Consider the following 27258-nt stretch of genomic DNA (forward strand, 5'->3'; position numbering starts at 1 on the left):
TTTGTATTTCTCTAATAATTAGTGATGTTGAGCAGCTTTTCATGTGTTTCTTGGCCATCTGTATGTCTTCTATGGAGAAATGTCTATTTAGGTCTTCTGCCCATTTTTGGATTGGGTTGTTTGTTTTTTTAATATTGAGCTGCATGAGCTGTTTATATATTTTGGAGATTAATCCTTTTTCCAATGATTCATTTGCAAATATTTTCTCCCATTCTGAGGGCTGTCTTTTCGTCTTGTTTATGGTTTCCTTTGCTGTGCAGAAGCTTTTAAGTTTCATTAGGTCCCATTTGTTTATTTTTGTTTTTATTTCCATTACTCTAGGAGGTGGATCAAAAAAGATCTTGCTGTGATTTATGTCAGAGTGTTCTTCCTATGTTTTCCTCCAAGAGTTTTATAGTGCCCAGTCTTACATTTAGGTCTCTAATCCATTTTGAGTTTATTTTTGTGTATGGTGTTAGGGAGTGTTCTCTTTTCATTCTTTTACATGTAGCTGTCCAGTTTTCTCAGCACCACTTATTGAAGAGACTGTCTTTTCTCCATTGTATATCCTTGCCTCCTTTGTCATACATTAGTTGACCATAGGTGTGTGGGTTTATATCTGGGCTTTCTATCCTGTTCCATTGATCTATGTTTCTGCTTTTGTGCCAGTACCATATTGTCTTGATTACTGTAGCTTTGTAGTATAGTCTGAAGTTAAAAAAAAAAAAAGGTTCTATAAAATTGATCTAACCAACAAGGGATTAAATTTTGGCTTTTAAAGAATACTAGGTTTTTTTGTTATAATATAATCCTTTGTTTATTTGTATATTTTTCAGAAATAGACTTGAAGGTGATATTTTAATTCTAATAGCCATTTTTAAGTTTATGTCTTGAGTCTGTCCCTTGAATAAAGTAAATATTTTTTAAATGACAAGATCCTTTTTATTTTCAATATTTATATGTAACTGGATTATCCAGGACTTGTTTCTCTTCTCCTTTGATTCCCCTACCTCATTTCATCGCTAACCAAATTTCTCTTGGAGTCCTCTGGAGAGAAATGAACATAAAGTAAATTTACTCAGTTTTTCTTAATAAAGAAATACTTCCTAGTATTTCTGGGTTTAAATATATACTGAGAATGTGTTTATCAGTGAATTTCATTTATTCATGTTATTATTCATATGTAGCAATATTAGTAATCTCCAAAATGCTATTCTCTTTTAAAAATCCATTTATTTATTCATTATTCCTCCATTCAACCAGTCTTTATCAATTACCTGCAAAGAGGTGGCTAATATATTTGTCCTTCCCACCAAAATGTGACTCTATTGTGGTCTAGCAGTTTCCATCTTTCCACTCTCAGCACCTGTTACATGTGGTATTTAAGTAGCTATTCAATAAACATCTGTTCAGAATGAAAGAATAAATGTGGTCTTTCCAGAACCCAGATCCATTGATGTTGTTCTGTTTTCCTAAAGATAATGAAGGCAATCCATGATGATGTTGAGTGTTTCACTGACATTCCAGAATCCCCTGGTTCTGATATTATTTACTTGCCCTTCCAAAAAGGCCCTTGAGATGTTTCAGCAAAGGAGAACAGTAGGGTACCATACAGAAGGCCTGTGCTAGAATGCTCTCTCCATTCTCTGTCTCTCTGCAGCAGATGTCGGCGCTTTTCCTGCATTTATATTTCCCTCTATTCTCAGTCAAGTACAACACTCACTTCTCCCTGACCTCTGACTCTCAACTTACTCTAATAAAACAATCAAGTCTTCTTTGTCAGCAGCTCAGGGTTGATTGTTCTTTCTAAAGCTTGACCTTTGTACTGTTTCTAATCCCTACCTTCTCATATATATAGCCGCTGCCCAGCAGATACGCTTTGATTTATTTATGCCACTTGCATGCATAAGCTATTGCTCGCTGCAAAGCTGTGATAGGAAAGTCACAAAAGGAAGGTGACCTCATCTTATAAATTGCTTAGATAGATCTTTTGGTCAATGGTGGTTTAGAGAAACAGTTCAACACATGTGCCCTTTCCTTCTACTGGTCCCTTACCAATTTAAGTGTTCCTGCAGTTGTTACTTATTCATTTTTTAATTGACCAAGCCTGAAGCCTGCTGACTATACTAACCTGACTGAAAAATCAATGTTTAACAAATAAGTGAGGCGTTAACTGTATGAAAGTTAGTCATGTCAAAAACACACATGACTGCCCCAAATAACCATCTCATGTCCTGTAGAGTGGGTTTGGTTTAAATTTCCTATCTAGTCGCTGAAATATTGAAATATTTCAGGGATTCCTGAGGATTTCATGGTTAAGAAAGTGTGTGAACTCCTCCTAAAAATAATTTCAAGTTGAGAGCAATTGCCCCAGAGGAAAGAGCAGGGAAACTAGAATACAGAAATTCTGCTCTTAGGTCCAGAAAAATTTTATATCAGGTCCTGGGAAAACTGCCAGAAATTCACATTGCCCTTGATGCCTTTTCCAGATGCCTAAAGGAGGGAATTTTTATTTTAAGTCTTCTGATATATATGCATTCTTATTGTATTTTCAACCCTTAATGAATTCCACATGTTCCCTTTGCTTATTCTTGGGTACTCAGGACTGAAATACAGGCCAGAAGGGGACAAATTTTTCTTCTGACCTTTCCACTCCATGATTACTTTTGAATTGTAAATGATGCACTTTTGAAACTGTGAGTTCCCAGCTGCTTTCATCTGGCTCAAACCATTATCAAATGGTGGCAATCTCCAAAAGATGATCAGATATGGTGGTACCTGTACCTTTTTTCATTTTGCTTTGTATATATGAGTACCTCTCATATGAAATGATTCCTGAATTCAGAAGACATTTCTGGTAAATATCATAAACCAGCACCTTCATTTCTGCACCACTAATCTCAATTGTAACTTCCAAAAGTTATTTTAATGCTTAACACCAAATTAAAGTTTTTACCTTTGCTTACAAAATATAAAAATGTAATATATTAAAAAATATAATTGATCAAGAGGATGAGAAGACAAGCCACAGACTGGGAGAAAATATTTGCAAATGACTGATAAAGGACTGTTATCCAAAATATACAAAGAACTCTTAAAACTCAACAATGAGAAGACAACTGGACTAAAAAATTGACCAAAGACCTTAACAGGCACCTCATCAGAGAAGATATACAGATGGCAAATAAGCATATGGAAAGATGTTCCACATCATATGTCATTGGGGAAATGTAAATTCAAAGAACAATGAGATAACACTACCCACCTATTAAAATGGCCAAAATCCAGAACACTGACAGCCTCAAATGCTGATAAGGATGTAGAGCAACAGGAACTATCATTCATTGCTGGCAGGAATGCAAAATGGTATAGTCGCTTGGAAGACAGTTTAGTGGTTTCTTACAAAGCTAAACATACTTTGACCATACAATCCAGCAATGGAACTCCTTGGTGTTTACTCAAAGGAGGTGAAAACTAATGTCTGCACAAAAACCTGCACGTGAATGTTTATAGCAGCTTTATTCATAATTATCCAAACCTGGAAGCAACAAAGATGTCCTTTGGTAGGTGAATGGGTGTATCACAGTTTTGTGGTACATCCAGACAATGAAATATTATTCAGCCCTAAAAAATAAAAGAAAAGAAAAGAAAATCCAGGGAACTTCCCTGGTGGGCCAGTGGTTAAGAGTCCGCGATTCCATTGCAGTGGGCGAGGGTTCGATCCCTGGTCAGGGAACTAAGATCCCACATGTCGTGGGGCATGGCCAAAAAAAAAAAAGAAAAGAAGATCCATGGAGGAAAGCCATGAAAAGACATGGAGGAATCTTAAATGTATATCACTAAGTGAAAGAAGCCAATGTGAAAAGGTGCTACTGTATAATTCCAACTATATGACATTCTGGGAAAGGGTAAACTATGGAGACAGTAAAATGATCAGTGGTTACCAAGGGTTGGGGGGAGAGATGATTAGATGGAGCAGAGAATTTTTAGGGCAGTGAAACTACCCCATATGACACTTTAATCATGGATATATATCATCATACATTTGCCCAAACCCATCAAATGGACAACACCCAGAGTGAACCCAAAGGTAAACTTTGAACTTTGGGTGATAATGATTTGTAAATGTATTTTAACAAAATACCACTCAATTTTAACAAATCAATTTTATCAGTTTTAACAAATACCCCACTCTGGTGGGAGATGTCAAAAATAGGGGAAGCTATGCATAAGGGGGGGCTGGGGCTATATGAAAATGTCTGTATCTTCCTCTCAATTTTGCTGTGAACCTAAAATAAATTCTACTGGAGACTGCAACAGGAGACTTAAAGGTTAAGATGTTAAAATGGTGCCAAGCTACAATCTTTGCTACAATGGTACCCATTTTGCCATTAAAATATCATGAAAAAGTTTTTGAAAAATAAGAGTCAGCCATTTGCAAGAGGCATTTCCACTGACTACAGTGCAGAGGAAACTAAACCAAGAAACTTTATCATGAATATTTTATCCTCTGAGAAAGAAGAGCAAAATGGGTAGGAAGAAGTTAAACCTTCACACTGTTATTCAGTCAGAATCTCCAAATCCCAGGAGAAGGCACAGTAGAATTACAGAGGACCAGGGAGGCAGGCGTGGCTGGTTACAGAACATGATGGATAGACCCCTGGCATAAGAGGCTGCAGATAAAGCATCGTGGGGAAGCATGCTGACAGCCTTCAGCATTCAAGATTGTAGTTTTTCCATTTATCACAGCTGATTAAAGAAGAACCCCAGATAGCCTCTGATTCTTGTCAACATAAATTCTCCTCCTTGCAGACAACTGAACAATGGGTCAGGAGAAGATCCTGTCATGGCAGTTGCTCAACAGGTGATAAATGTAAATGTCTGCAGGATTCTAGCATTTGGGTAGGTGAGTGTGGTCCTGCACTCTCCCTACCACTTTGGGTCTGTTTTCAAGAGGATGGTAAAGAGAAGCAGAGGAAATTTCATCTGCCAGTTGGCCAACTCTGAGACTGGAAGGAACTTCCCTTACTGACACGTAATAGGAAAACAATCACCACCCCAACATAGGATCGAAAAAAACTCTATAGCACAAGGCAACAGAGTGTTATCTGAAGACTCCAAAGAAGAGTATACAACTGAAGATGATTTACTATAGGAAAAGAAAACTTTAGAAAATGTCTCTTTGTGTACTTAATAGGATGTGGGGAGATATGGTATCTGTCAGTCACTGGTAAGGTAAAAATGTAAGGAAGCTAAAAATTTCACTGTGGAATTAAAAATGCCATTGGAGGCAAAAAAGCAAAATTGACTCTGCTGATGATCAAATCAGTAATTTATAGGATGAATATCAGTTTTTCGGGGAAACTTCCTCACTTCTCCATGGACAGTGCTCACAGCTCTGATTTCTCAAAACACAATCTGCTTACCTTTACAAGCCCTTACTTCACTGTGCTTCACTGTAATTGCATTTGGTGTTTGGCTCTGTCCCTAGACTGTGTGCTCCTTCAGGGAGGGAGCATAATCCATGCATTTTTACCCCTCCAATGCAGCATAATCTCTGACCAGTGGGCCCTAGTTAAGTGCCCGATGAAGGTATGAAATGAGAGTTTACAGTTGACTTGGCTTTCTTATTGGTTTACATTTTTGTTTTTTTAATCAGCATGCATAAAACCCAGTCTGTGACCAAAGTATCATAGAACACAGGGCTAGAGTCTGGGATGTGGGGATACAGTTAAAAGGTATGGACTGAAAATTTTTTTTAGAAAAATAAGGCTAAAGTAGTAGACAAAAGAATGAATATGGCATCAAGTAAATAGCAAATTAAAAAGTAAAGTAGTGAGACTCTTAGATTAACTTATTTTTAAATTTATTTATTATCTTTGGCTGTGTTGGGTCTTCATTGTTGTGCGCGGGCTTCCTTCTAGTTGTGGCAAGTGGGAGCTACTCTTCGTTGTGGTGTGCAGGCTTCTCATTGCGTTGGCTTCTCTTGTTGTGGAGCACGAGCTCTAGGTGCGAGGGCTCAGTAGTAGTGGTTCGTGGGCTCTAGAGCACAGGCTCAGTAGTTATGGCGCACGGGCTTAGTTGCTCCACAGCATGTGGGATCTTCCTGGACAAGGGCTCGAACCTGTGTCCCCTGCATTGGCAGATGGATCCTTAACCACTGCGCCACCAAGGAAGTCCCTTAGATTGATTAGAATTGAGAAAATGTTACTTTCCTAAGGCCATGCTAAAAGTCAATAGATTAGTCGCGAATACATAAAATACCTTTTATCACAAGATCAGGTTCCCTTTTCTTACTCTCTCACTTCTTTTCCCTCCCACCCCCACCCCTTTTTTTTTCCCATTTTCTCTTTAAAACAAATCTTTACCATGCTTTGGATTTGCCAATGACATCTACAGACATTACAGTGCTAGCTCTTATAACAGATAAATCCTAAATCTCAGTGGCTTAAAAAAGAGAAGATATCCCTCGATAAAGTCCAAAATGTTCAAGGCCGACTTTCATAGGCTTTCAGGGACTCAGGCTCCTTTCATTTTACAGTCCCCCTCCTCTAAAGCGTTGAAATCCTCTCCATTTCAGGTGGCAAATAGAGGTGCATTAAAGGACCTAATAGAGGTTCAAACAGGGAGCATTTTATGGACCAAGGCCACAGTGAAGCACATCACTTTGGTCATATCCTATTAGTTATTGCTTAGTCACGTGGCCACACCCAATTGCAAGGGAGACTGGGCAATGGAGTCCAGCTGAGGCTCTGAGAGAGAAAAAATAGGTTTGGTGAATAACTAGTCTGCCTCTACCACAAACTCTAGGTTGTTATTCCAACAATAGATAATTGTGATATAGAGCACTATGTGTAGCTCTCTCCTTACTCTATCTCCTACTTATCCTTGCAATAATCTGATGGAATTGGATATTAGTATGTCCAATTTAGTAGCCTAAGGTCACGTAGCTCTGAATGACAAAAGATAATTTGTAGCCCATTCTGACTCCAAAGCCCACTGCACTATCCTGCATTTCTCCAATTAAAGCATAATGTTGAAGTGAGATTATAACCTGACTGAATTGTGATTAAGCTTAAAAGATCATGTGACTGTCACATCATCAATAGAGTCCATCCTGTGAGATGTTTTTCCAATTAAAACGATGGACTTAGGGGCTTCCCTGGTGGCGCAGTGGTTGAGAGTCTGCCTGCCAATGCAGGGGACACGGGTTCGAGCCCCGGTCTGGGAAGATCCCACATGCCGCGGAGCGGCTAGGCCCGTGAGCCACAACTACTGAGCCTGCGCGTCTGGAGCCTGTGCTCCGCAACAAGAGAGACCGCGATAGTGAGAGGCCTGCTCACCGCGATGAAGAGTGGCCCCCGCTCGCCGCAACTAGAGAAAGCCCTCGCACAGAAACGAAGACCCAACACAGCCAAACATAAATAAATAAATTTATAAAAAAAACAAAAAAAAACAAAAAACGATGGACTTACACTAATTCACCTGAACGCTTTCCCATTTTAACGTATAACGTAGATCTGAGGAGATCATTGCAGTCTCTTGTACAGGAATGGAGCAATAGTCACTGACCTATCACTTACGGCTCCTTTGCGCTAACAGACTAACAAAGTTGCATTTCCAGAGTGAACACCTTTATACCTCATACTTTTCAAAGACGTTTTAAATATATGGTTTCATCAGATACCATCAGAGACATCAGATATATCCATCTACAAATGAATAATAATAGCTAAGTTAGCAGGGAATGCTGCTAGGCACTATGTATATAAAATACAGACTATTGTATATATTATAATAAGGATAATTAAGTATAAGCATAATATATATCTATAATATATATAAGATAGAGATCACATACATTATTATGTTATACATATGTATATCTTTCACATTTTAAGATACTTATATAGTTGCTTATATAAGATATTTATACTTTTATTATACATTTATATATGTATATATAAATATATGTATGTGTATATATATATCTTCATTTATTTATTTTTAAAAATATTTATTTATGCATTGGGCTGCACCGGGTCTTAGTTGCGGCATGCAGTATCTTTAGTTGCAGCATGTGGGATCTAGTTCCCTGACCAGGGATTGAACCTGGGCCCCCAGCACTGGGAATGCAGAGTCTTAGCCAGTGGACCACCAGGGAAGTCCCCTATACATGTCTTCATATAATCCTCAACACCACTTAATGAGTTAAGTGTTTTTATTACCAGTATTTTATTGATGGGGATATCAAGGTACAGACGGTTAAGCAACTGGACGGAGGCAAGAGTTGAGCAGTGAAGAAAATAAAAACAGGTTAGGCTACCACTGAAAGTCTCTAGTAATTGTCCTAGAGTTCAAGTTCATAGGTTCTATTTCTTTGTTTTCAATTATCCTTGCCATATATTATTCCTGTTCCTCAAAATACTTATCAATTGGGGCTTTCATGACATTCCCTATTCTTGCTCCCCTGCAACCTCATTACACTTTATTCCATGAGCATGTTGATCTGAGTATGTTAAACCTAATAGCTCCTGTCGTTTCACCAAAAAAGCCTTGCTATTTAAAGCAGGAGGCAAAAACCTAACTTAGCTGTTTCCTAAGGTAAATCCACAACTTATTTATGCAGAGAAATCCCGAAACTTCCTCTAAAACAAAGGGCATATATTCTATCTAGGCATGTATTTGAGATATTAAAGAAACATCAGTTTTCTGGGGGGGGTGGGGGGCACGTGGTTTACAGGATCTCAGCTCCCTGACCAGGGATTGAACCCAGGTCACAGCAGTGAAAGCCTGGAATCCTAACCACTAGGCCACCAGGAACTCCCATCAATTTCCTTTTAAGAAAAATTTTTTAAACTTAGTACCTTCTGTCAAATTTCTGGTGCCTAGCACAAAACTGGAGGCCAAAAAAAATTTTTTTAAAGAAATCTTTTGAAATATTAGTCATTTTAAGTGACTCACTCCCTAAAAGAATTTGCTTGGGAGTCAAAGAAAGGTGACTTTAATATCCCAGAAACAAAACCCTGATCAATTTGTTCATCCATTCAGCCTATGATGACTCTGTTCCGATGGGGAAAATAAAAAACACTGAAATTGAACCGGTCACTGGAAAACTCTCTTCCTGGTTTATCTTTTAGTATCTAAATGCCAGTTGGAACTTCAGGCAAAACGTCATTTGTAGAACAGTCTTGTGGCACAGACACTGTATCCATCATACAGAACAAGACAAGGTGCTCCGAAGAACCAGGTGCTGGATGAAGGAGGAAACATTTTCTGTGTCTGCTACCCGTAAGTTCAATCCTCTGCGGAACTTGAGGCTTAACTCCTGTGAGGCTCCTTCGTCAGCTGTGCCTAAAGCAGGGCTCTAGTAGGTGCTCAGTAAAGAGATGTTGGAAAAGTCAATGAGGCCAAGATGGAGTTTACACATGGGTGGTAGGAAGAGCTCTGAGTTCTATAAACTCCAGACGACTTTTGCAACTGGTTTTGCAGGTCAACCAGGCACTCATCTTTTCTAAGCTCTAATACATTTAAAGGAAGACAGATCAGGGACATTTCACACTGTGAATGTATCTCTTAGAACTTCCTTAAATTGACTGGGTGGAGGCCCTACCGTTTTAGGTTGGCACGTTAATGCGGCACCTGCAATTTCCGCCCTTCTCTTTCCTCTCTTCCTGGCTCCGGGTCTCTGCTCCTCGCCCTGCCTGCGGCCCACCGCCAGCTGGGTCAATCCAGGCCCCGGGAACCCCCGAGTCCCTAAAACCTTGCTTCAGGAGAAAATACGTAATCATCATTACGTTTTAAACCACTGCAGCATGAGGCCTTTAAGTGAAAGCTTTATTTGGACAGAAAAATGTAACCTACGAGAAACGAGGCAATACGGTCAAACCTCTTTCTTTGCCTCCCTTCTTGTTAAGGCCTCCACGGCCACCTCAAATCCTCCATCTAAGGAAGCTGTCTTTTCCCCTCGGCGGTTGTAGGCTTTGAGAGCCTCCTTCCAGGCCTCAGCTCCACCCGCCCGCCCCACCTCAGCCCCACTTCGCGCCCACCCATTGTCCCCTCGCAGCTGTCATTGCGCGCTGATCCCCAAGTCCCGACTGGAAAACCATCCCGTCGCTCAGCCCACCCTCTGGGACCGGACGCCTCACTCTCTGCCGAGCCTTAAAAGGCCTCCGGCCGCTTTCCGCGAGCCAGCAGGTAAAGCCGCGGCGGCGGAAGGGAGAAAGGGAGGGGCCGCGCGCCCCGGTCGCCCCGCCCGGCGTGGGGGAGCGGCGGGCTAGCGGGGTAGTGCGCCACCACGCCCCTCCCCGACCCTCTGACCGCGCCCTCCCACCCCCCCAACTCCAGATCATAACGCCCGCGCCGCGGAGCCGCTCTCGTAATCCCGCCCCTCGGATGGCCCCGGGGGCAGCTACCACCGCGAAACACGGAGGGCGGGGCGGGCCAGGCGGCTGGGAGGTGGTAGGGGGGAGGATGTGAAAGGTCCCGGATGTTGCTGAACGGGAGCCCCTTCTAGAGAGAGTAACTGGCGCAGGCGCAGAAGGATCGCAAGAAAAGCTACGGTGGGGGTGGGGAGAAATTTCCTGCTGGCTGGTTTAGAAGAGTGAGCCGGCGGAGGTAGCGGGGGGATCCGAAGGGAAGGCGAGTGAGGGGTGGGGGTATTGGTGGCCAGGAGAAAAAAAAAAAAAAAAGAGCTTCCTGTTCAGGCGCACTCAGGACAGGAGTAGAGAAGCTGGAAGCCGAGCGGGCTGGGGAGGAGTGTTGGGAGCGGAGAGGACGCGCGCTCCTCCGCTCGCCCTCTAGTGCGGGCGGGCAAGACGGCCGCGCGCTGGGGAGCGGCGGTTGCTCTGGGCCCCCTGAGCTGTGGGCACCAATCAACGGTTGCCATAGCAGCGTTTGACGTCATCGTGCGTGTGGCGCCCCTGCTGCCGGGGCTGGTGATTGGAGGAAACCCCGTGTCTGCGGAGCGGCTGTAGCCTGTGAGCAGCGAGATCCAGGGACAGAGTCTCAGCCTCGCCGCTGCCGCCCAGAGACCGCTGAGCCCCGTCCGTCCGTCGCCACCCACTCCGGACACAGGTAAGGGACCCGGCCGCCGCCGCCTCGCCCGGCGCCTTCCTGTCCCAGGCCAGCCTTCCGAAAGCGCGGGGGCCGTCCCCACTCCGCATCCCTTCAGCCCCACTCGCCCGGCGGGAGCGGCGCTGGGCTGAGGCGGAGTCTCCTCAGGCGGAGACGGGCGGCGGCTTCTCTTCCGCTGGATTCGGGCGGGCGGCTCGCGGCTGCTTCGGGCTACTTGCTTCCGCATCAACGCCTCGGCCGCGATGAGCGCCCGGCCCTGGTCCCGTCCCCCTTGGTGGGAAGGGCGCCCACACGCCAGATCCCCGGGACCCGCCCGGTCGCCGGCTCCCGGGGGTGGCCGAGGCACCGCCGGCTGCGATCCGTTCCCACCCGCGCCCCCGAAGCTCCCTCCTCAGCGCCGCCCCGCTGCCCGTTTCCGCCCGAGATAATGACTCGGCGGCTGCGGGCATTGCAGTGGCGCAGGTGAGGCCGCCCCCTCCCCGCCGCCTCCCCCTCCTCTCCCCTCCCCTGCTTCTCCCGCCCGCTCCTCGGCGCAGCCTCCGCGCCCCGCGCTGCGGCGGCGGCACCCAGCCCTCCCCCACCCGGGCGGCGGCGCGGCGGGAGGCCCGAGCACCGGGTTGTGAGCCGGGGCGGCCCGGAAGCGCCCGCCAGGTAGACCTGGGCGAGGCCGCACTTCGGGCGACCCGGCCCCGGGGTGGGGCTCGCCCGCGACCCAGAGCCGAATTTCCTGGGTTCCGCGGGGGGGGGACTTGAATATTCCTGGCGGGGTGGGGGATGGGCTGGCTTTCTGTGTCCGGGTGGAGGGGGGCTGGGAGCCCAGGTAGGGATGGGGATGGGGAAGACGGTGGGCCGCGTGTCTCGCTCGCTCCCGTGGGGGCTGAAACTGAAGGGTCCTGGTCTGGGTGTGTAGACGGGGACCTCGCTCTGCGGGGCGGGTGAGCCGGAGCATAACAGCCGGCGGTGGCCCGGCTCGCCTGGGTGTGGCTCGCCCCTCCCCCACCTGCCGCAGCTGTCGGATCCCCGTAGACTAAGTAAGCACCCGCGGTGGCCGGTGGCGGACGGACGCCGGTGGGAGAGTGGGGTGTGTCCGCGGCCGGCCCGTCTGGTTCCGCTTCTGCGGGCGGCGCTGGCGTCGGTGCCCCCGGCGCGGGCGGCTCCCCCTCCCCGGCTCGGGCGGGGGCGCGCGGCTCCTCCCTCCGGCCCCGGTGGGGGAATTAACACTCGGCAGTAGGTTGGGCTCCTTGACACAGATCCGCCATGACAAAGAGGGAGACTCGGGGACCGAGCGGAGGCACCAGCTTGGGCGGAGCCAAGGAGGGGGGTTGCGGATGGCGCGGACGGAAGGGTTTGCACTTTAAAGTCGCAGTCGGCCCGTTTTCATTTCACCCTCTTCGACGTCTTAGGCCGGTTAAGGGTTAAATGGGTGCGGCCAGTCCTTGGAGCGCTGGTTATTCTAAGAAACCTAATCCATTTCCCGCTTGTACCCGAAGGGTTGGGGAGAGAAACCTTTGTACTGGTCTTAGATAATTTTCATTAGAAGCATTAGAAGCATTAGTCCGAGAGCGTTTTTGAGTTCCTAGGGGAGAAATTAGTAATTTCAAGAAGAGGGGGGTGGGGAGGTTATGCGATTACAAATTTTAATTTTCGCATTGAAACAGTCTAGTTCCCATACAAGCTCGCTAATCACTTGTTCAAACACAGAGGACCTGTGCCGATTTGGTTTTTTTAAAAAAAAGTATTGCGGGATTTTCCTGGGAAGGTAAAGAAAGGGAGTCATTTCCCGTAGTGAATGACAGTGACTCTTCTGTTCATCATAAATCCTGTACCCTGTGGGACCACTGTATGGGTTAGTAGCTTTCTGTGCTGCTTTAGGACCTTTCAGAAGGATATCTTAAGGAGTAGTAAAACAGGGGAAATTGAAAAGTCGAAGGAGCTTTAAAATGAGAAAGAATTAGGAAGTTACGATATAAGGGCAGCTCGGGTGATAATGTATTCAATTAGATTTTGACTACTAGGAACAATGCAGTAATTCTGCATTTAAACTGAACAATGACATCAGAAACACTGGTGACACCGGGAAGCACTTAATATATACATTTTAGTGCTCGCAGATAGTAAGAATGAAGTTCCAGGATTCATGGGTGTTATTTTTTAAGCCTGTGTGCATATAACAAGGTACAGATAAATGAAACGTTAGGGTCAGTTATGTATTGATCCTTGGTGGTGGTTTTACATTCACAGTATCTTAAAACAAGCAGTTTGGTCATTTCTCACAGAAAATTGGCATGCTACGATCAGCTGTTGCAAAGATCAGTGGACTTGGGGTGGGGGTGATACCAACTAAAATTTAAACACTCCTGACAAGCGTAGCTATTAACAAAGTAAAAGGACATGAATTACATTCAACTGACAGGTATCGTGATTCTGGGAGTGTGATAGTACAATGTTCTTCATAGGTGGTGTTTTCACTAAAAGCTGCTTAATTTTGGATTATTTAGTGATACTTGAAACTGGAGTTGAGATTTTGACCAAGTAAGATAACGGTTGGTTTTTAAGGCTGCCTCTTGGCGAAATGTGCTTTAACCTTTTGTGAAATTAGGATCTTCTGAACAAAGATGAGGTAATGCAATTTTAGTTTTGCTAAACCAGTGTTAATGGCTTTAAATGTACCCTCTGCATGCTGAGCATGCCAGTTTTTTTTTTTTCCTTAGCATTCTTTTGTGAGGTTGCATTAAATTTCTCATGTAAAAAATCTTCCATAGGTAATTAGGTTTGAGGTGTTAACATAGCTTTTTTACAAAAGGTATAATTTTCAGTCTGTTTGTTTTAATGGAAAAAAATATCTAAATGCTACTTTTTTTTTTTTCCCCGGCAGAACATCCAGTCATGGATAAAAATGAGCTGGTGCAGAAGGCCAAACTGGCCGAGCAGGCTGAGCGATATGACGACATGGCGGCCTGCATGAAGTCTGTAACTGAGCAAGGAGCTGAATTATCCAACGAGGAGAGGAATCTTCTCTCAGTTGCTTATAAAAATGTTGTAGGAGCCCGTAGGTCATCTTGGAGGGTCGTCTCAAGTATTGAGCAAAAGACGGAAGGTGCTGAGAAAAAACAGCAGATGGCTCGAGAATACAGAGAGAAAATTGAGACCGAGCTAAGAGATATCTGCAATGATGTACTGGTGAGAATCAAACCATTCAGTTTAGCGTCGCTATAATATAGAGTTCCTGTAATGCGTATCAGTTAGGGTACTCTCAACTTTTTCCTTCTTTGGTTTTTCTTTTTCTTTTAAAAATGGGGTGTTCTAGATTTACAAGTCTTTCAGGGTGTCATTACTAAAAGATGTTAAGACAGTTGTATAAGGTAAATGCAAAGATGATTATCAATCAGTTCAAATAGATTAGTAGTGTTTTTTGTTCTAATTGAAAAGGTAAAGTAATAGTATATCATTTCAGTTATGGTTAGAATATTTGTAGTAGTTCTAGAGCTGATTTTCTTTAAAGTACATATATGGATGCAGGAATTTTACATACCCTGTTTTAGGTAAGATGTAATAGGAGACTCACTGTAGACTTAATAGCCTTCCCTGGATTAGCCGCTATAATGTTAATGTAATGAGTCAGCCATGCAGAAAACTGGCTTCACAGTTGCTTTTGCCTCTTCCTGCATTTAAGTGTTGGAGGTCAACTTTGAACACTGACAACCACAATAAAAGATTATGAAAAACTGAAGCTTGATTTTTCCAGGTTCATTCAAGAAGTATTTTAAGTATTCAGTATCTACTTGTTGAAGCACTGCTTCTCTAAATAGCTTAAAAGAATTGAACATTACATTTTGGTTAATTTTAAAATTTTCCTACAAATGATGATTTTCTGTGTCAGAAAAGTTTAAATCTGAGGATAAATTGGTAGGAGATCCAACCATTTAGCATGTAACAACCTATATACACTAATACTTTCCCCTTTTAATGAAGCAGGAGTTTTTGGAATAATATTTGAAGTGGGTTTTACTAAATGATTTCTCTTGTATTTCAGGATTTCAGGTTACACATTGGGTCTCAGTATGGCAGGGCTCTGGTATATAGAGAGATGCAGTATCCCAATTCCTCTGAAAATCCAGCTGCACTACTTAATTATTTGAACCTTGTTCACGGAAGAACTACTATAACGAGCGATATAGGATTATTTCTCATGTTGTGGGTTTGGAGTTTTTGTTAAAGTTATAATGGTATTATGATTCCTTTATACTAGTCTGAGACTAATGGAATATCTTCAGTTCCTAAATTATGAGTTTTTTTCTTAAATGATAATTTTCTTTAGGCTATCTTTTTAAAGAACAATAATATTTTTTATCTTAACGTGGGCGCACAGTCTTATGTGGTATCTGTCTTGTGTGTGGTTTGTTTTTGATTGCTTACTTGAAATCTTTACATTGATAGCTATCATTCATTTCTAAGATGAGAAGGGAGTTCTGGCTTTTATTTATACTAAATGACAAATGCTCATCTTGTGGTTTGCTAAGGTAATAAGAATAGTTAAAATTTGAAAATATGATATTTTCCTATAATAAAGAACATGTCGGGCTTTTCCCACCTTGCTCTGTTTACTGATTAGTACCTGTGTACGTTACTGAGTTTTGTTCGCTCTGATGTTTTTCCTCCAATTATTACACCTAATAGATCAAATAATTTTTATTTTGGTTTCAAAGAGTTTGCTACAAGTTATAATTTCCCTTAAGACAAAAGTCAATTTTAGGAATAAATGGGGGACGCAGTAACATTTACCCTCTACTTACAGCTTATTTGCGATTCCAGGTAGGTATTTGCATGTTTTCCACACAAGAAGTATAAAAGGTCCTGTCATTGTGAGGATTTTCCTAGGAAAAGACTATAGCAGTTTTAACTTTACTTCCCTTTGGTTTCCTTATCAAGGAAAAAAAATAGGATCAGTGGGTGAGAATAACTGGATTAATCTCTAAATAGCTTCTCCTTGTTGATATGATTATTAAGGGGGTTTCATACTGGTCACTACCCATGTTCTTCAGAATAGCACTGGCTTCTTACCAAGTCTAAACAAAATTTCCACTTGGAAAGTATAGATAAATGAAAGTTTAATTCTTTTATTATACAAAAGACTCAGAGAATCCTAAACAAGCTTTTGCTTCCAGCCTTAGTCTTTTCTAAAGTAAAGCTCCATTAGTGATCTTTGCATGGCTCATGCCTCCTAACATATAGTAGATACTCAAGTATTTGTTAAGTAAATGAGCAAAAAGGCTTCTTTTGGAAAAGAGGATAATAGAACTAGGTCAGCAGCACTGCTAATTTTCCAAGGCCTTTTCTGTTTCAACTTGGGAAAATTCGATATTTACAGATACTGTGATTCGTTACAGGCAGGCTTCTTTCTTTCCCTGTCATCTTTTTTCAGGCAGGTCATGTTGACTCTGGAAACATCTTGCATAAAATTCCTTTTCCCCTTTTTAGTAAAATGGAAGAGTAAAATATAGCAGAACTGTTATTTCTCCTAGAGAAAAAAATTGTTTGAACTGATTTACTTGATGATTAATGAAAGTGTGCTTAATTATATCTCAATATCTTACTTATAAAAATATAACCAGTTACAATTTTTATTACTCTAGTTTTTTTCTGAACTTTGACTTTTAATTTGAGGAAAACAAGCAGGTAATTCCTTTTCAGAATTAACATTATTGGCATCAGTGATGAACCAGACTTCATTGTTCTATTGAGTACCTGTGTCATACTGGCTAAGAACATATTCTCTTTCTTCCTATTAGTGGGAACTAACCTCCACGGTTCAAAGTTTTTCTGAAGAGCTCTTTAGTCCATTATTAGGTTACCGCCATTCTGGTTATGTGCACTTTATCAAGTGTTTGCTTAATTTATACCATTTATTTAAGCAGAGAAAGAGCAGGGAACATGTTACTTTGGACAAAAGTTTTAGAGCATTACTGTGGAAAATGGTCACTGGCTTTATTCTTCACAACATGGACTTCTCTTTATGCCAGAAAATTTGCAGTTTTCTTCCTTGTGTTGTTAAATTGTGAACTAATGCAGTCTGCCTTTTCTACCAGATCTTAGACCAAAAGCTCTCGTGTTAGTGGGGGAGGGGATCAACACCTCTTCTGCCTAAACTCACAAGAAGCCAAAAAATTGGGTAGTTTATCTTGAACATGATGAAATGGAAAATGAAATGAGGCTATGCATACTAGATTGAACCTAATTCAAACGCAAAGAAGAATGTAGCGTCGTAAAAAGAGCTCCAGGTTTTAAGTCAAACCGACTTTTTACCATTGAATAGCCGAGTGGCCTAAAGAAATCTTTCATCCCTCAGAGAAAACTGAGCTCAATTAAATGGGAATAATATCTACCCCTTAGGATTGTTGTGGAGAAAGAAAATCAGGTACTCTTAGTGCCCCAATTTATCTCAGTTTTGGGCTTCTGTTTAAAGCAGTGACAATAGTACAAACCTGCCTCTAATAATATAGAGGTCTCCTAACTCAGGAGTCCAAGAATGGGATTTAAAAGATCCAAGAAGCCTTAAAAATTGTGTATTTTTCTAGGGCAGAGGGCCCATACTGGCCAGAAAATTTTCAAAGGTTTCATTTAAAAATTGAGCCACTGGTATAAGGTAAAGAATGGCTTCCTTTCACAAATCAGTAAAATCATGAGTCTGCCATTTGTAACAGTTGGCAACAGTAGTTGTGTGATTCAGTTAACTTGACTGCGTTCCATTTTATTATGCTTCTCTACGTTTTTAAGGTGTGGTTGCTGGGCACTGGTTTTTATCTCTAGCTCATAGAACTGCCATTAAGCAGGAGCAGGCTAGGAAACCAGGCAGCTTTGGGGTCCTTCCTAGTCTGAATATGTTAACACATTTTTGACCAGAGACATATTATGGCCACAGGCGTTAGTTTCTGCAGAAATCCCCTGGTCAATAATGTGTTAATATGTGTCTTAGGCTTTAAAAACTGCTATATAGAGTTTTAAGTTGAAAATTACTAGGCAGTTCACTTATTGGAATAAGGGCTTCTCAGAAGAATTCTGCAGTGTCATATTCATTTTCACGACTGTATATATTTACATGTTTTTGTCAAATAACTGCTTTTGGTATGTTTCAGTACAAAGACCTTATGTGACATAGCAGATAGCAACAGTCCCTTCCAGGAAGGAGTACATTGGATAGTCTTTTTGGGAATAAAATTCAGTAGTCTTTCTAAAAGAGTTTTCATGATAACCATTAAATATTGACCCTGGTGGGGTATTTTGTATATTTGGGAAGTCTGAGGTGTGTGAAGTGTAAATGAAAGAAAATAAAGGAACAAAGAAAGGAAAGGTAGATGTTTGCCATTTGGTGGGAAGGGGAAGAATAACAACTTGATTAAGAGCAACAGGTTACCTGTCCTTTTCTGGCATAGCAATACTTAGATAAGAATGAAGTCTTTCCTGCCTGTTCTAGGAGGAGGTATAGATGACCTGGAGATGTTTAGTGATTAGATGAGCTGTGAAGATAGTGAAAAGTGAACTAAGAGGAAAAGATGAAAGGATTCAAAATTGGACTTAAAACAAAAAACCTGAGTAAAATCTTAAAGTAGAGGAGGAACATGCACACTTACGCATCTAATCTGCCCAAGAAAGAGGAAGAAATTGTATTCAGCCCTAGCAGAGGCTTTTGAATTAGAAAGGAGGGAAAATAAAGCTACCTTAGAGTTGTGATAGCATATGGAGAGTAATTTTGCTTTTCATTTTTTCTTCTAAAAACCCAACTTTATCAGTAAAGAAATCTTACTGGTAACACCTCAACAGTGGTACGGTAGAAGACCCAAGTTAGTTGGTTAATTGGAAAGTGGTTCAAGTATGTGTTCATACTTGGTCTAAACATTTATTTTCAATTAAAACAGATGTGTATGTTCATTTGCCCATTGCTAATGTGGAGCTAAGACCTTTTCTCTGAATATGCATAGATCCACAGTTTGAAAATAATTTACTAGATACCCCTAAAATAGATGCATCCATTACAAAATGCTGTTTGAGTTTGCATAGCAGAGTGAGAACTTAAAAGCTAGAAGAGTAATCAGTTCATAATCCTAGAAATATGCAACTTTTCTAATCTTTTAGTTGTTTGAATAACCCAAGTGGTGTGCGTGTGTGTGTGTGTGAGAGTGTGACTCTCCTTTCAAAACCAGTCGTTCGACGCATTCAGCTTAGTTTTCATAGGAACACTTCTTTTCATACTTAAATTTCATAATACTTAAGTAACATACCATTTTAAGTAATTACAGCCAAGTATAATGGCATAGTTCGGGGAACAAATATGGGACTCTTAGTAAGGATATAACTGCTGATAGAAGCTGAAGGGAGTTCCAGAGAGTAGCCGAAAAACCTATCTGAAGTATTTAGCCCAAAGTCATGGACATGATTGATGTTTACTTAGGAATGAAAGGCCTAATGTAAAGCCAGTCTATTAGGTAAGTAGGATTTGGTTAATCCAGCAAATTAAGTGATGGTTCATTCTTTCGGAACAGTAGGTGGGAACATTGCTTTATTTAAAAGCCTTTTCCAATAATTTTGCAAGAGATGAGGAGGAGAGAGAGGGGTACTGGTTAGATCATGAAGGGTCTACTATGTTATAAATTAAGGAATGTGGGACTTAATGGCCATATGAAAACTTCAGGCAAAGGAAATGACACCAGATTTTGCCTCTTACAAGGTGTGTTGATAGACATGCAAAAACAATTCTGCTTTTATAAAGAAAATCAGAGCTTTTGATTTGACCAATTTTTTTGATTTCTGATCATCCGGTTCTGTTCTTTGGACTAACTTTCTCCTTTTACTAATGTCAGAAACAGATTCTCAGTGCCCTCCATCATAGTTTATCATCATTCATATATTAACCTTGGGGTTTTGTTTGGAATTGGGGCTTTAACCTATGAAAGACATAGGGTTTTTTTTTTCCCCCCATGAATATAATACCTATTTTCATATCTGATGACTGGTTCTACCACATAGAGGGAGCCCAGTATGTGAAATAGTTCTTCATTTATAATATTAAATTAAATGTTATTGGACCATTTAGATTAATTTGACCACAAGTTTTTTATTCCAAAATAGGTGATCTTTGACACAGTTATACTGAAGAACATTTGTGTGTATGAGAAATTTTTTAAAAGTCAATTACGGGTGTTCTGATGTCAGCTAAGTTAAAAATTTAATGTGGTCCATTGAAATTCCAATAAGCATTAGAATTTTTTTTCTAGAATTCCTGAGATATTCCTCTTGTGATTTCATCCTGGTTTCCATAGCTCTTTTCTTTATTAGGGTTTTACATTGAGAATGAACACTGCCCTTTAGAGGATTTAGAATTGCTGTCAATTTCAGCGTGCTACAAGCAAGAATTCATCTTCCTTTTGAAACTACCTGTCCTTCCTAACCTCTTAATTTTTAGCACATTTTCTAGACTTAATCAAAATGACATCTTGGGCTCAACTTTGACTTCATTTTCTGATTGCAAGTTATTGCTGTGTTGCCTACATCATAGGTTCTCAACCCTTTACATTGTTGATACTCATTTGTATGATGCACTCCCGTGGGTAGTACCCAGCATTATTTGCCATTGCCATTGTACTAGTTAGTAGTAGTTCTACCCCTTACTCTCCCACTCAGAAGCATATTGGCAAGAAAGTGATGGTGTAAGGAAGGGTAAACTTGACCTAACTTTAATGGACAGAAGCTAAATTGTAAACCTTTTACAGCTAGTGGCGGTCATTCACTCGGACTTGCTATCTTTACTGTTCTTTTCCCGGTTCTATGCTATATACAGACAGCTCTTACTCTTCTTACCTTTTTATAAAACAGTGCTTTCCTTCTGTTCATTTGCTCCATCTTTGCCAGAATACCCTCTATAAAGCCTTCAGCTCTAGTTTGGTGGTCTTACTTTCCCTGACACAAGCCATTGCTAATACCCATCTTTATGGCCCAAGGGTTTCCTGAGGGTTTCATTACTCTGATTTGTAACTTATTTTAATTTTGATGTCCATGCTGTTTTTGAACTTTAGAAGATTGGCTCTATTTCTTTATTCCCCCTAAAAACAGGACCACTGACATATGTGGTATTTAATATGTAAAGTATGCTGAAGGAATATGATACGCTTAATATTTAGGTGGCACAAATTTGAATTTGGCTTGGGAGAAATGGCATGCTTAGCCCACCACATTCTTATCAGTTCCCATTGTACTAAGTACATTTCTTTGCAACAGGTCATTCTCCTTTATTCTCTAGTGAGCATTTCCCTATAGTGATGAAAAACTTGTATCTGTAAAAATTGCTATGCGGTAGCAGTTGTCGTTTGTCACTGATATAGTTTTGCATTTTCTGGTAAGGTATAATGTGACATAAGTAGTGATGTAGTATAAAATAGTCTTATATCTTGGCAGATTTCACTAATTTTTTTCTGTTGACGTTAGTTTGCTATAGTGTGGAACTTGGGGGCAACAAAGCATGGTTGAATATATCTGACTTCTACCAGTATGGTCCTGTTGCGTGGCACATTCACGTTTGTTTGTATTGGAATAGATAACTAAAAGGTTTCAGCATGTAAGCTGTTTCTTTCTTTCAACAGAATTTGTGAGTTTTCTTCCCTTCTCCCCCAAATAAAAATACAGTTACAATGGTATTAGCTACAGGTAGGATGGCAAAGTAAGAATGTAAGGACAGTCAGTCAAATGTTAATCTATAGAGTTAAGTAAGTCAAACTAAGACTTTGTCCAATTGGTTGACTTGTATGCATGTTCATTCTTTTAAAACCTAGAAAAGGTGCAATTTTTGTAGTATTGGAATTTCATTTATTTGAATTGCTTAATGAGTTGGACATCATTAGAGAAGTTAGAAATGCTTTAGTGGAGGTTAACTTCCATCTCGCAAACAAGTTTCAGGATCTACGAGTTTTTTTAAATTAGCGGTATTACCGAGGAACCCAGTGGTGATTTGAATGTTTCTCATCTAAGTGATTAAATACAAATGCTTTTCTGAGAAAAATCTACTTCTCTTGTTGATCCAAGACTCATGAATTGTCAACTCATAATTATTTTTGCTCCTTAAAACAACATACATTAAACACCATTGCCCAGAATTTCAAAGGAATACTTGGACCACATTCAACCAAGGGACACGTGATGAAAATCCTACTCAAAACACGTTAACCTTTAAAATGTGATTCTGGGAAATTGACAGTTGAGGACAGTGTATAGGTAGGCAGTAGTATTCTTAGAACAAGCAAATTCTCAAGTCAATAATTTGATGAGTATTTTACTATGGTGTTTAGAAGATGTTTGGAAATAAGACATCAAACGGATCATAACACTTTGTTAACAGTAATGACTTTTCCCTTCAGTTTCCCATTTGATAGTTTCCATCTGATAAGAGGATTATCATCAGACTTAAATTTAATTGGATCATAGAGATAAGACTTGAAGAATAATCTTATGTAATATTTCTAAAAAATAAACTATAATGTGTGCTGCTTTACTTTAAAGGGGTGATACAACCTAGCACAGACTATGCAGACTTTTGGTGTTTGAATTTTTTTAATTCATTTTATGACTCTGGGCAGGGTATTACATCTCTGTGACTTATTTCCACATCTGCAAAATGGAAATAATAATAGCATCTACCTCTAGGATATTTTATATAGAGTTAATACATCCCCGTGGTAATAGTAGATAGCAAATATACTGCTTACCTTCTTTTGTGCTTCTTTGATATCACTTCATTGTGGCTTGATTTATTAATTTTAGATTAAATTTAAGAGAATTTTAATAAACTGCTTAAACTTTAAATTTAATATTTATTGATTACTTGCTACTTTATAAGCCCTGTGCATAAAGAAGAACATAATAAATATAAAAAGCCTCTGCTCATAAAAAGAATCTCAACAACCTAGAGGGGAAAGTACTGTGTGTTGGTCAAATTCAGAAGAGCTAGCTGGTCTTCATCCTTCCTTTTTAAAAGTGGCTGATAATCTGGTCCCACTAAGGAATTATAATAACACACAATGTGCATGTGCAAGTTTAAAAAAACACTATAAAAAATGAGGTTTTTAAAACAAAAAGTGCTTTGTGATGGAAATATTGGGAAATGGGGCCTTGATTGGTGAGAAACTTCAGCCCAAGTAGGTCAACATTAATGCCGGCTCTGAGAAGGGCTCTGGGGAAGGGGAGAAGGAAAGCCCCCTAGTGTCAGACAGTTTTAGCAGTTATCACTCAATGCTCAATAATTTCTTTTTGGTACTTTTCACCATCTTTTAATCCTTAGGAGGTACATTTCGAATATGACTAAAATACTAATTTTCAAAAAAAACCATTTTAGAACACTCCAGGCTTTCTATCAGCATTGAGTTTTTATGTGGTTATCTTTTGTTTCATTTTTGGTAAGAATCAGGGAGCCAACTACTCTGGCTTTTTAGCAAGAATTAAAATGAAATTTTAGGCTGGTTTCAACATTCCTTAAACACCAGAGAATAATATATCTTGGCTTTATCAAATTCCTTGTTGCTATTTTAAAAGTTAGATGGTGCAGATTTGCCATCTATTTCTTATTAGTGGAAAATGCATTTAGTTAAGTGACTGGTCAGAGTCCTCTGATTCCATCCTTGAAGTTAAGAAGCTCTGTCCCTTCATATCTATGTGACTTTATCATTTATAGAACACCTAAAATTTTACTGTGTGCCAACATTACACAGAAAGGTGAGTGCACAGAAAGTCTTCAGATCCCTACCAAATTAGTTCTTGACACCATCTAATTCATTAGCAGTTTTGGTGGAGGACTTTTGGAAGCAACTGGTGGAGTTGCAATTGAAAGAAAGGAAAGCAATGCAGCCACAAGAGGGAGTAAGAGAATAATTTCTAAATTGGTGGGCCTTTGTTGCAACGAAAATAGCTGTTTGCTTTTTAGAATTTTGAGACTTTAGGAATGATAAAAGTCTCAGGGGCTCTACAGAATAAAGTGAAAGTTCTGGGAAAATTCTCTGTGCACAAGGGAATTGTGCAGGACCAGAATTGTGAACTTCTATGTTGTGCTGTAGAATTTGAATTAAACTTCATATTGAGGATATTATTTAAAATGACATTTGTGGGGCTTTTGAGATTTTTAATTGAATAATAAAATAAATTGGGAGGTGAATTTTATAGAATCATTGGATTTGAGGCTTGAAGGAGCATCTACCCTAGCTTTTTCATTTTCACAGATCAAGAAGCTGAAGCAAAATAAGACTTTGTCCAGTTGCGTGACCTGTATGCATGTTTGTTAATCTAGGAGAGATCCTGTTGCATTTAATTTATGAGGAGTGCCCAATTTTTGTTGCATTGGAACTTCATGTATTTGAATTGTTTAATGAGTTGGACATTAGAGAAGTTAGAAGTGTTTTTTAGAGAAGGTTAAATCCCATCTTGTAACTGGAAAAATTACCACTTTGTTTAATTTCATTAAAAGTGATGGCTTTAGTTTTAGACTATATTTTAGGATTCTATACTTAAATGTTTAATGAGTTGGACATTAGAGAAGTTAGAAGTGTTTTTTAGAGAAGGTTAAATCCCATCTTGTAACTGGAAAAATTACCACTTTGTTTAATTTCATTAAAAGTGATGGCTTTAGTTTTAGACTATATTTTAGGATTCTATACTTAAATGAAAATAGCAAGAATCACAATTGAGGGCCTTGTGCCTCAAGTTCTTGGCACCTTTTCCCTTTCAGCCATTGGCATTTTTTGTGCCTGATTGGTATGAAAGCCTAGTATCTATATCCTGGCCTCTTTTCCTTTGTGTTAGGGAAGAGGGCCATGATAGTACAGTCTAAAACAGAGCAATGGGTTGTAGAGGCTTGGTCTTTCCCGTGCACACATCTGGTGAAATCAAGTCAAAGGAGACACTTGCCCAGCTATGTTTTCAAATTGCAGTCCGTAAATGTCTCATTAGAGGTTGATTCTTTTGGTTTAATATTCTGGGACTATTTACTGTTTGCTTAGTGACTTTTTAATGTATATTAATTAATGGAAATTAAATTTAACAGTATAACCAATTGTTGGAATACTCTCCAAGGCAAAGTGGGAACCTCCTTTCCACCCCTCATTTTTATTTGCAAACGCATCACTTATTTTTGTGACTTTTTTCTCCTAAATACAAGTTTTACCAGCCCAATAAGGAAATTTGAAAAACATAGATGAGCACATAAAGTGTATAAGGGTGGAGAGCAAAACTCACTGATAATGCCACCTTCCAGAAATAATCACTTTTTTTCTTAATCACTTTAAAAAAAAAATTATATATTTATTTTTGACTGCACTGGGTCTTCGTTGCTGTGCATGGGCTTTCTCTAGTTGCGGCGAGTGGGGGCTACTCTTCGTTGCGGTGCACGGGCTTCTTATTGCGGTGGCTTCTCTTGTTGTGGAGCACGGGCTCTAGGCATGCGGGCTCAGTAGTTGTGGCTCAGTGGGCTCTAGAGCACAGGCTCAGTAGTTACGGCACACGGGCTTAGTTGCTCCGCCGCACGTGGGGATCTTCCCGGACCAGGGCTCGAACTCATGTCCCCTGCATTGGCAGGTGGATTCTTAACTACTGCCCCACCAGGGAAGTCCCCCAGAAATAGTCCTATTAAGAAGGTTTTTCTTTAAAACTTACTTTTATATAAGTGTAATATTAACTAACCAAAAGGGAAAATAGCTTCTTCTACATATGGTAATTAAACTGCCTTTCTAACCATTTATTTTTTAACTTTTTATTTTGAAATAAGTTCAAGTTTTCCCATATATCCTTTACCTGATTCCCCAAATGTTAACATGTGTAACTACAGTATAATGATCAAAATCAATAAATTAATAAAATAATGGATAAAATAAACTATTATATAACCTATAGCACTTACAAATTATACCACTATAATTGCCTAATTCTGGTCCAGAATTCAATCCAGGATCACAGTTTGCATTTCATTGTCATGTCTCCTTACTCTTCTTTAATCTGGATCAGTTTTTCAGTCCTTGCCTTTTGCCACTTTTTTCAAGAGTACTGGCCAGTTGTTTTGTAGAATATCCCTCAATTTGGATTTGTCTGGTGATCCCTCATGAGTAAACTCAGATTGTGCATTTTGGGGAAGAATTCCTGGAAATGATATCGTGCCCTCCTTGGTGCATCGTATTAGGAGACACATGTTGTTCTGTTACTGAACCATTATCTTTAGATAGGACATTATATTTTCTAATTTAAACAGCAGGGAGGACTTATAAAAACACCCTGTGGTGTAAAAGTATCAATTTTTTTTTTTAAGATAGATGCCCCATAAGTATGATTACTTTATCAAAGGTTAGAACTAAATATAGTTTGCCGAAGTCCTTTTTAAATGGGTTATGTAATTTTATAATGAATGAATTACTCTTTTGAAAGGGGAAAGAAATCCCAGCTCTATAACTTGTGATTTTCCTTTGAAATACATTTTCATTAATTGGCTTCATGTATTCTAATTGACAAGCTAAATCACAGCCACTAGCCCAGTGATTTAATTTGAGTGCATAGTGCCAGGTGGTCATTCTTTAGGGCTGAAATAAATATATAAATGGTTTACAATGAGTTCTTGTTAATTTTTTAAAGTTTAGTCTAAGGACCCTTACTCTCTACATTATCTGATTCCCATTTAAGAAAAAAAGGAAAGGACAAGTGAGGAATAGTGGTGGGGGGCGGGATGTGTTCATTGCGTTAGAGAAGCTTTCCTGGGGTGAAATTTGGAAGGAAGGTTTTGAAATGAATGCTACTGTGAAGCACAAGAAGATCAAATGAGGAGGTGTCATGATTTTGTATTTGAAACTCCCATCACTCCTCTTGGTGGCAGAGTTGTAGTACCAAAATCTAGGTGTCCTGACTTGCAAACAAATTTACTCTACCTTGCTGCTTGGAACTGTCCTCCCACCCTATCTCTGGTGAAGTTTTGTAGTTGTTTGTCTCCCTTAGTTGTCCCCTCCAGAGGCATTACGTAGTACCTGGCGCTTATCCAAGGGTCCTGAAAGCATATTAGGATATACCTAGCCTGCCCTTTGGCTGCTGTTTCTGAATATATGTGCTTAGTACAGCACCCAAACACCTGTCATTTTTGAGCAATTTCTAGGTCTTTAAAGAAGCAGAACATTGTTCCTTTTTGAGCAAAATATT

The 27258-nt window shown here is 40.3% G+C and overlaps 1 protein-coding gene across 1 annotated transcript in view; it reads left to right on the forward strand.

Annotated features, from left to right (window-relative positions):
- The first annotated feature begins 10657 nt into the window (after nucleotides 1-10657).
- Nucleotides 10658-27258, forward strand: part of YWHAZ (tyrosine 3-monooxygenase/tryptophan 5-monooxygenase activation protein zeta) — a 32523-nt gene continuing 15922 nt past the window's right edge. Inside the window, exons 1-2 of the mRNA XM_007173406.3 lie at nucleotides 10658-11055; nucleotides 13931-14235. Of these exons, the coding sequence (XP_007173468.1) occupies nucleotides 13942-14235 (294 nt within the window). The 5' untranslated portion in view covers nucleotides 10658-11055; nucleotides 13931-13941. The remainder of the gene's footprint in view (nucleotides 11056-13930; nucleotides 14236-27258) is intronic.

This window comes from Balaenoptera acutorostrata, chromosome 17 (genome assembly GCF_949987535.1).
Source record: "Balaenoptera acutorostrata chromosome 17, mBalAcu1.1, whole genome shotgun sequence".
NCBI classification, from domain to species: domain Eukaryota; kingdom Metazoa; phylum Chordata; class Mammalia; order Artiodactyla; family Balaenopteridae; genus Balaenoptera; species Balaenoptera acutorostrata.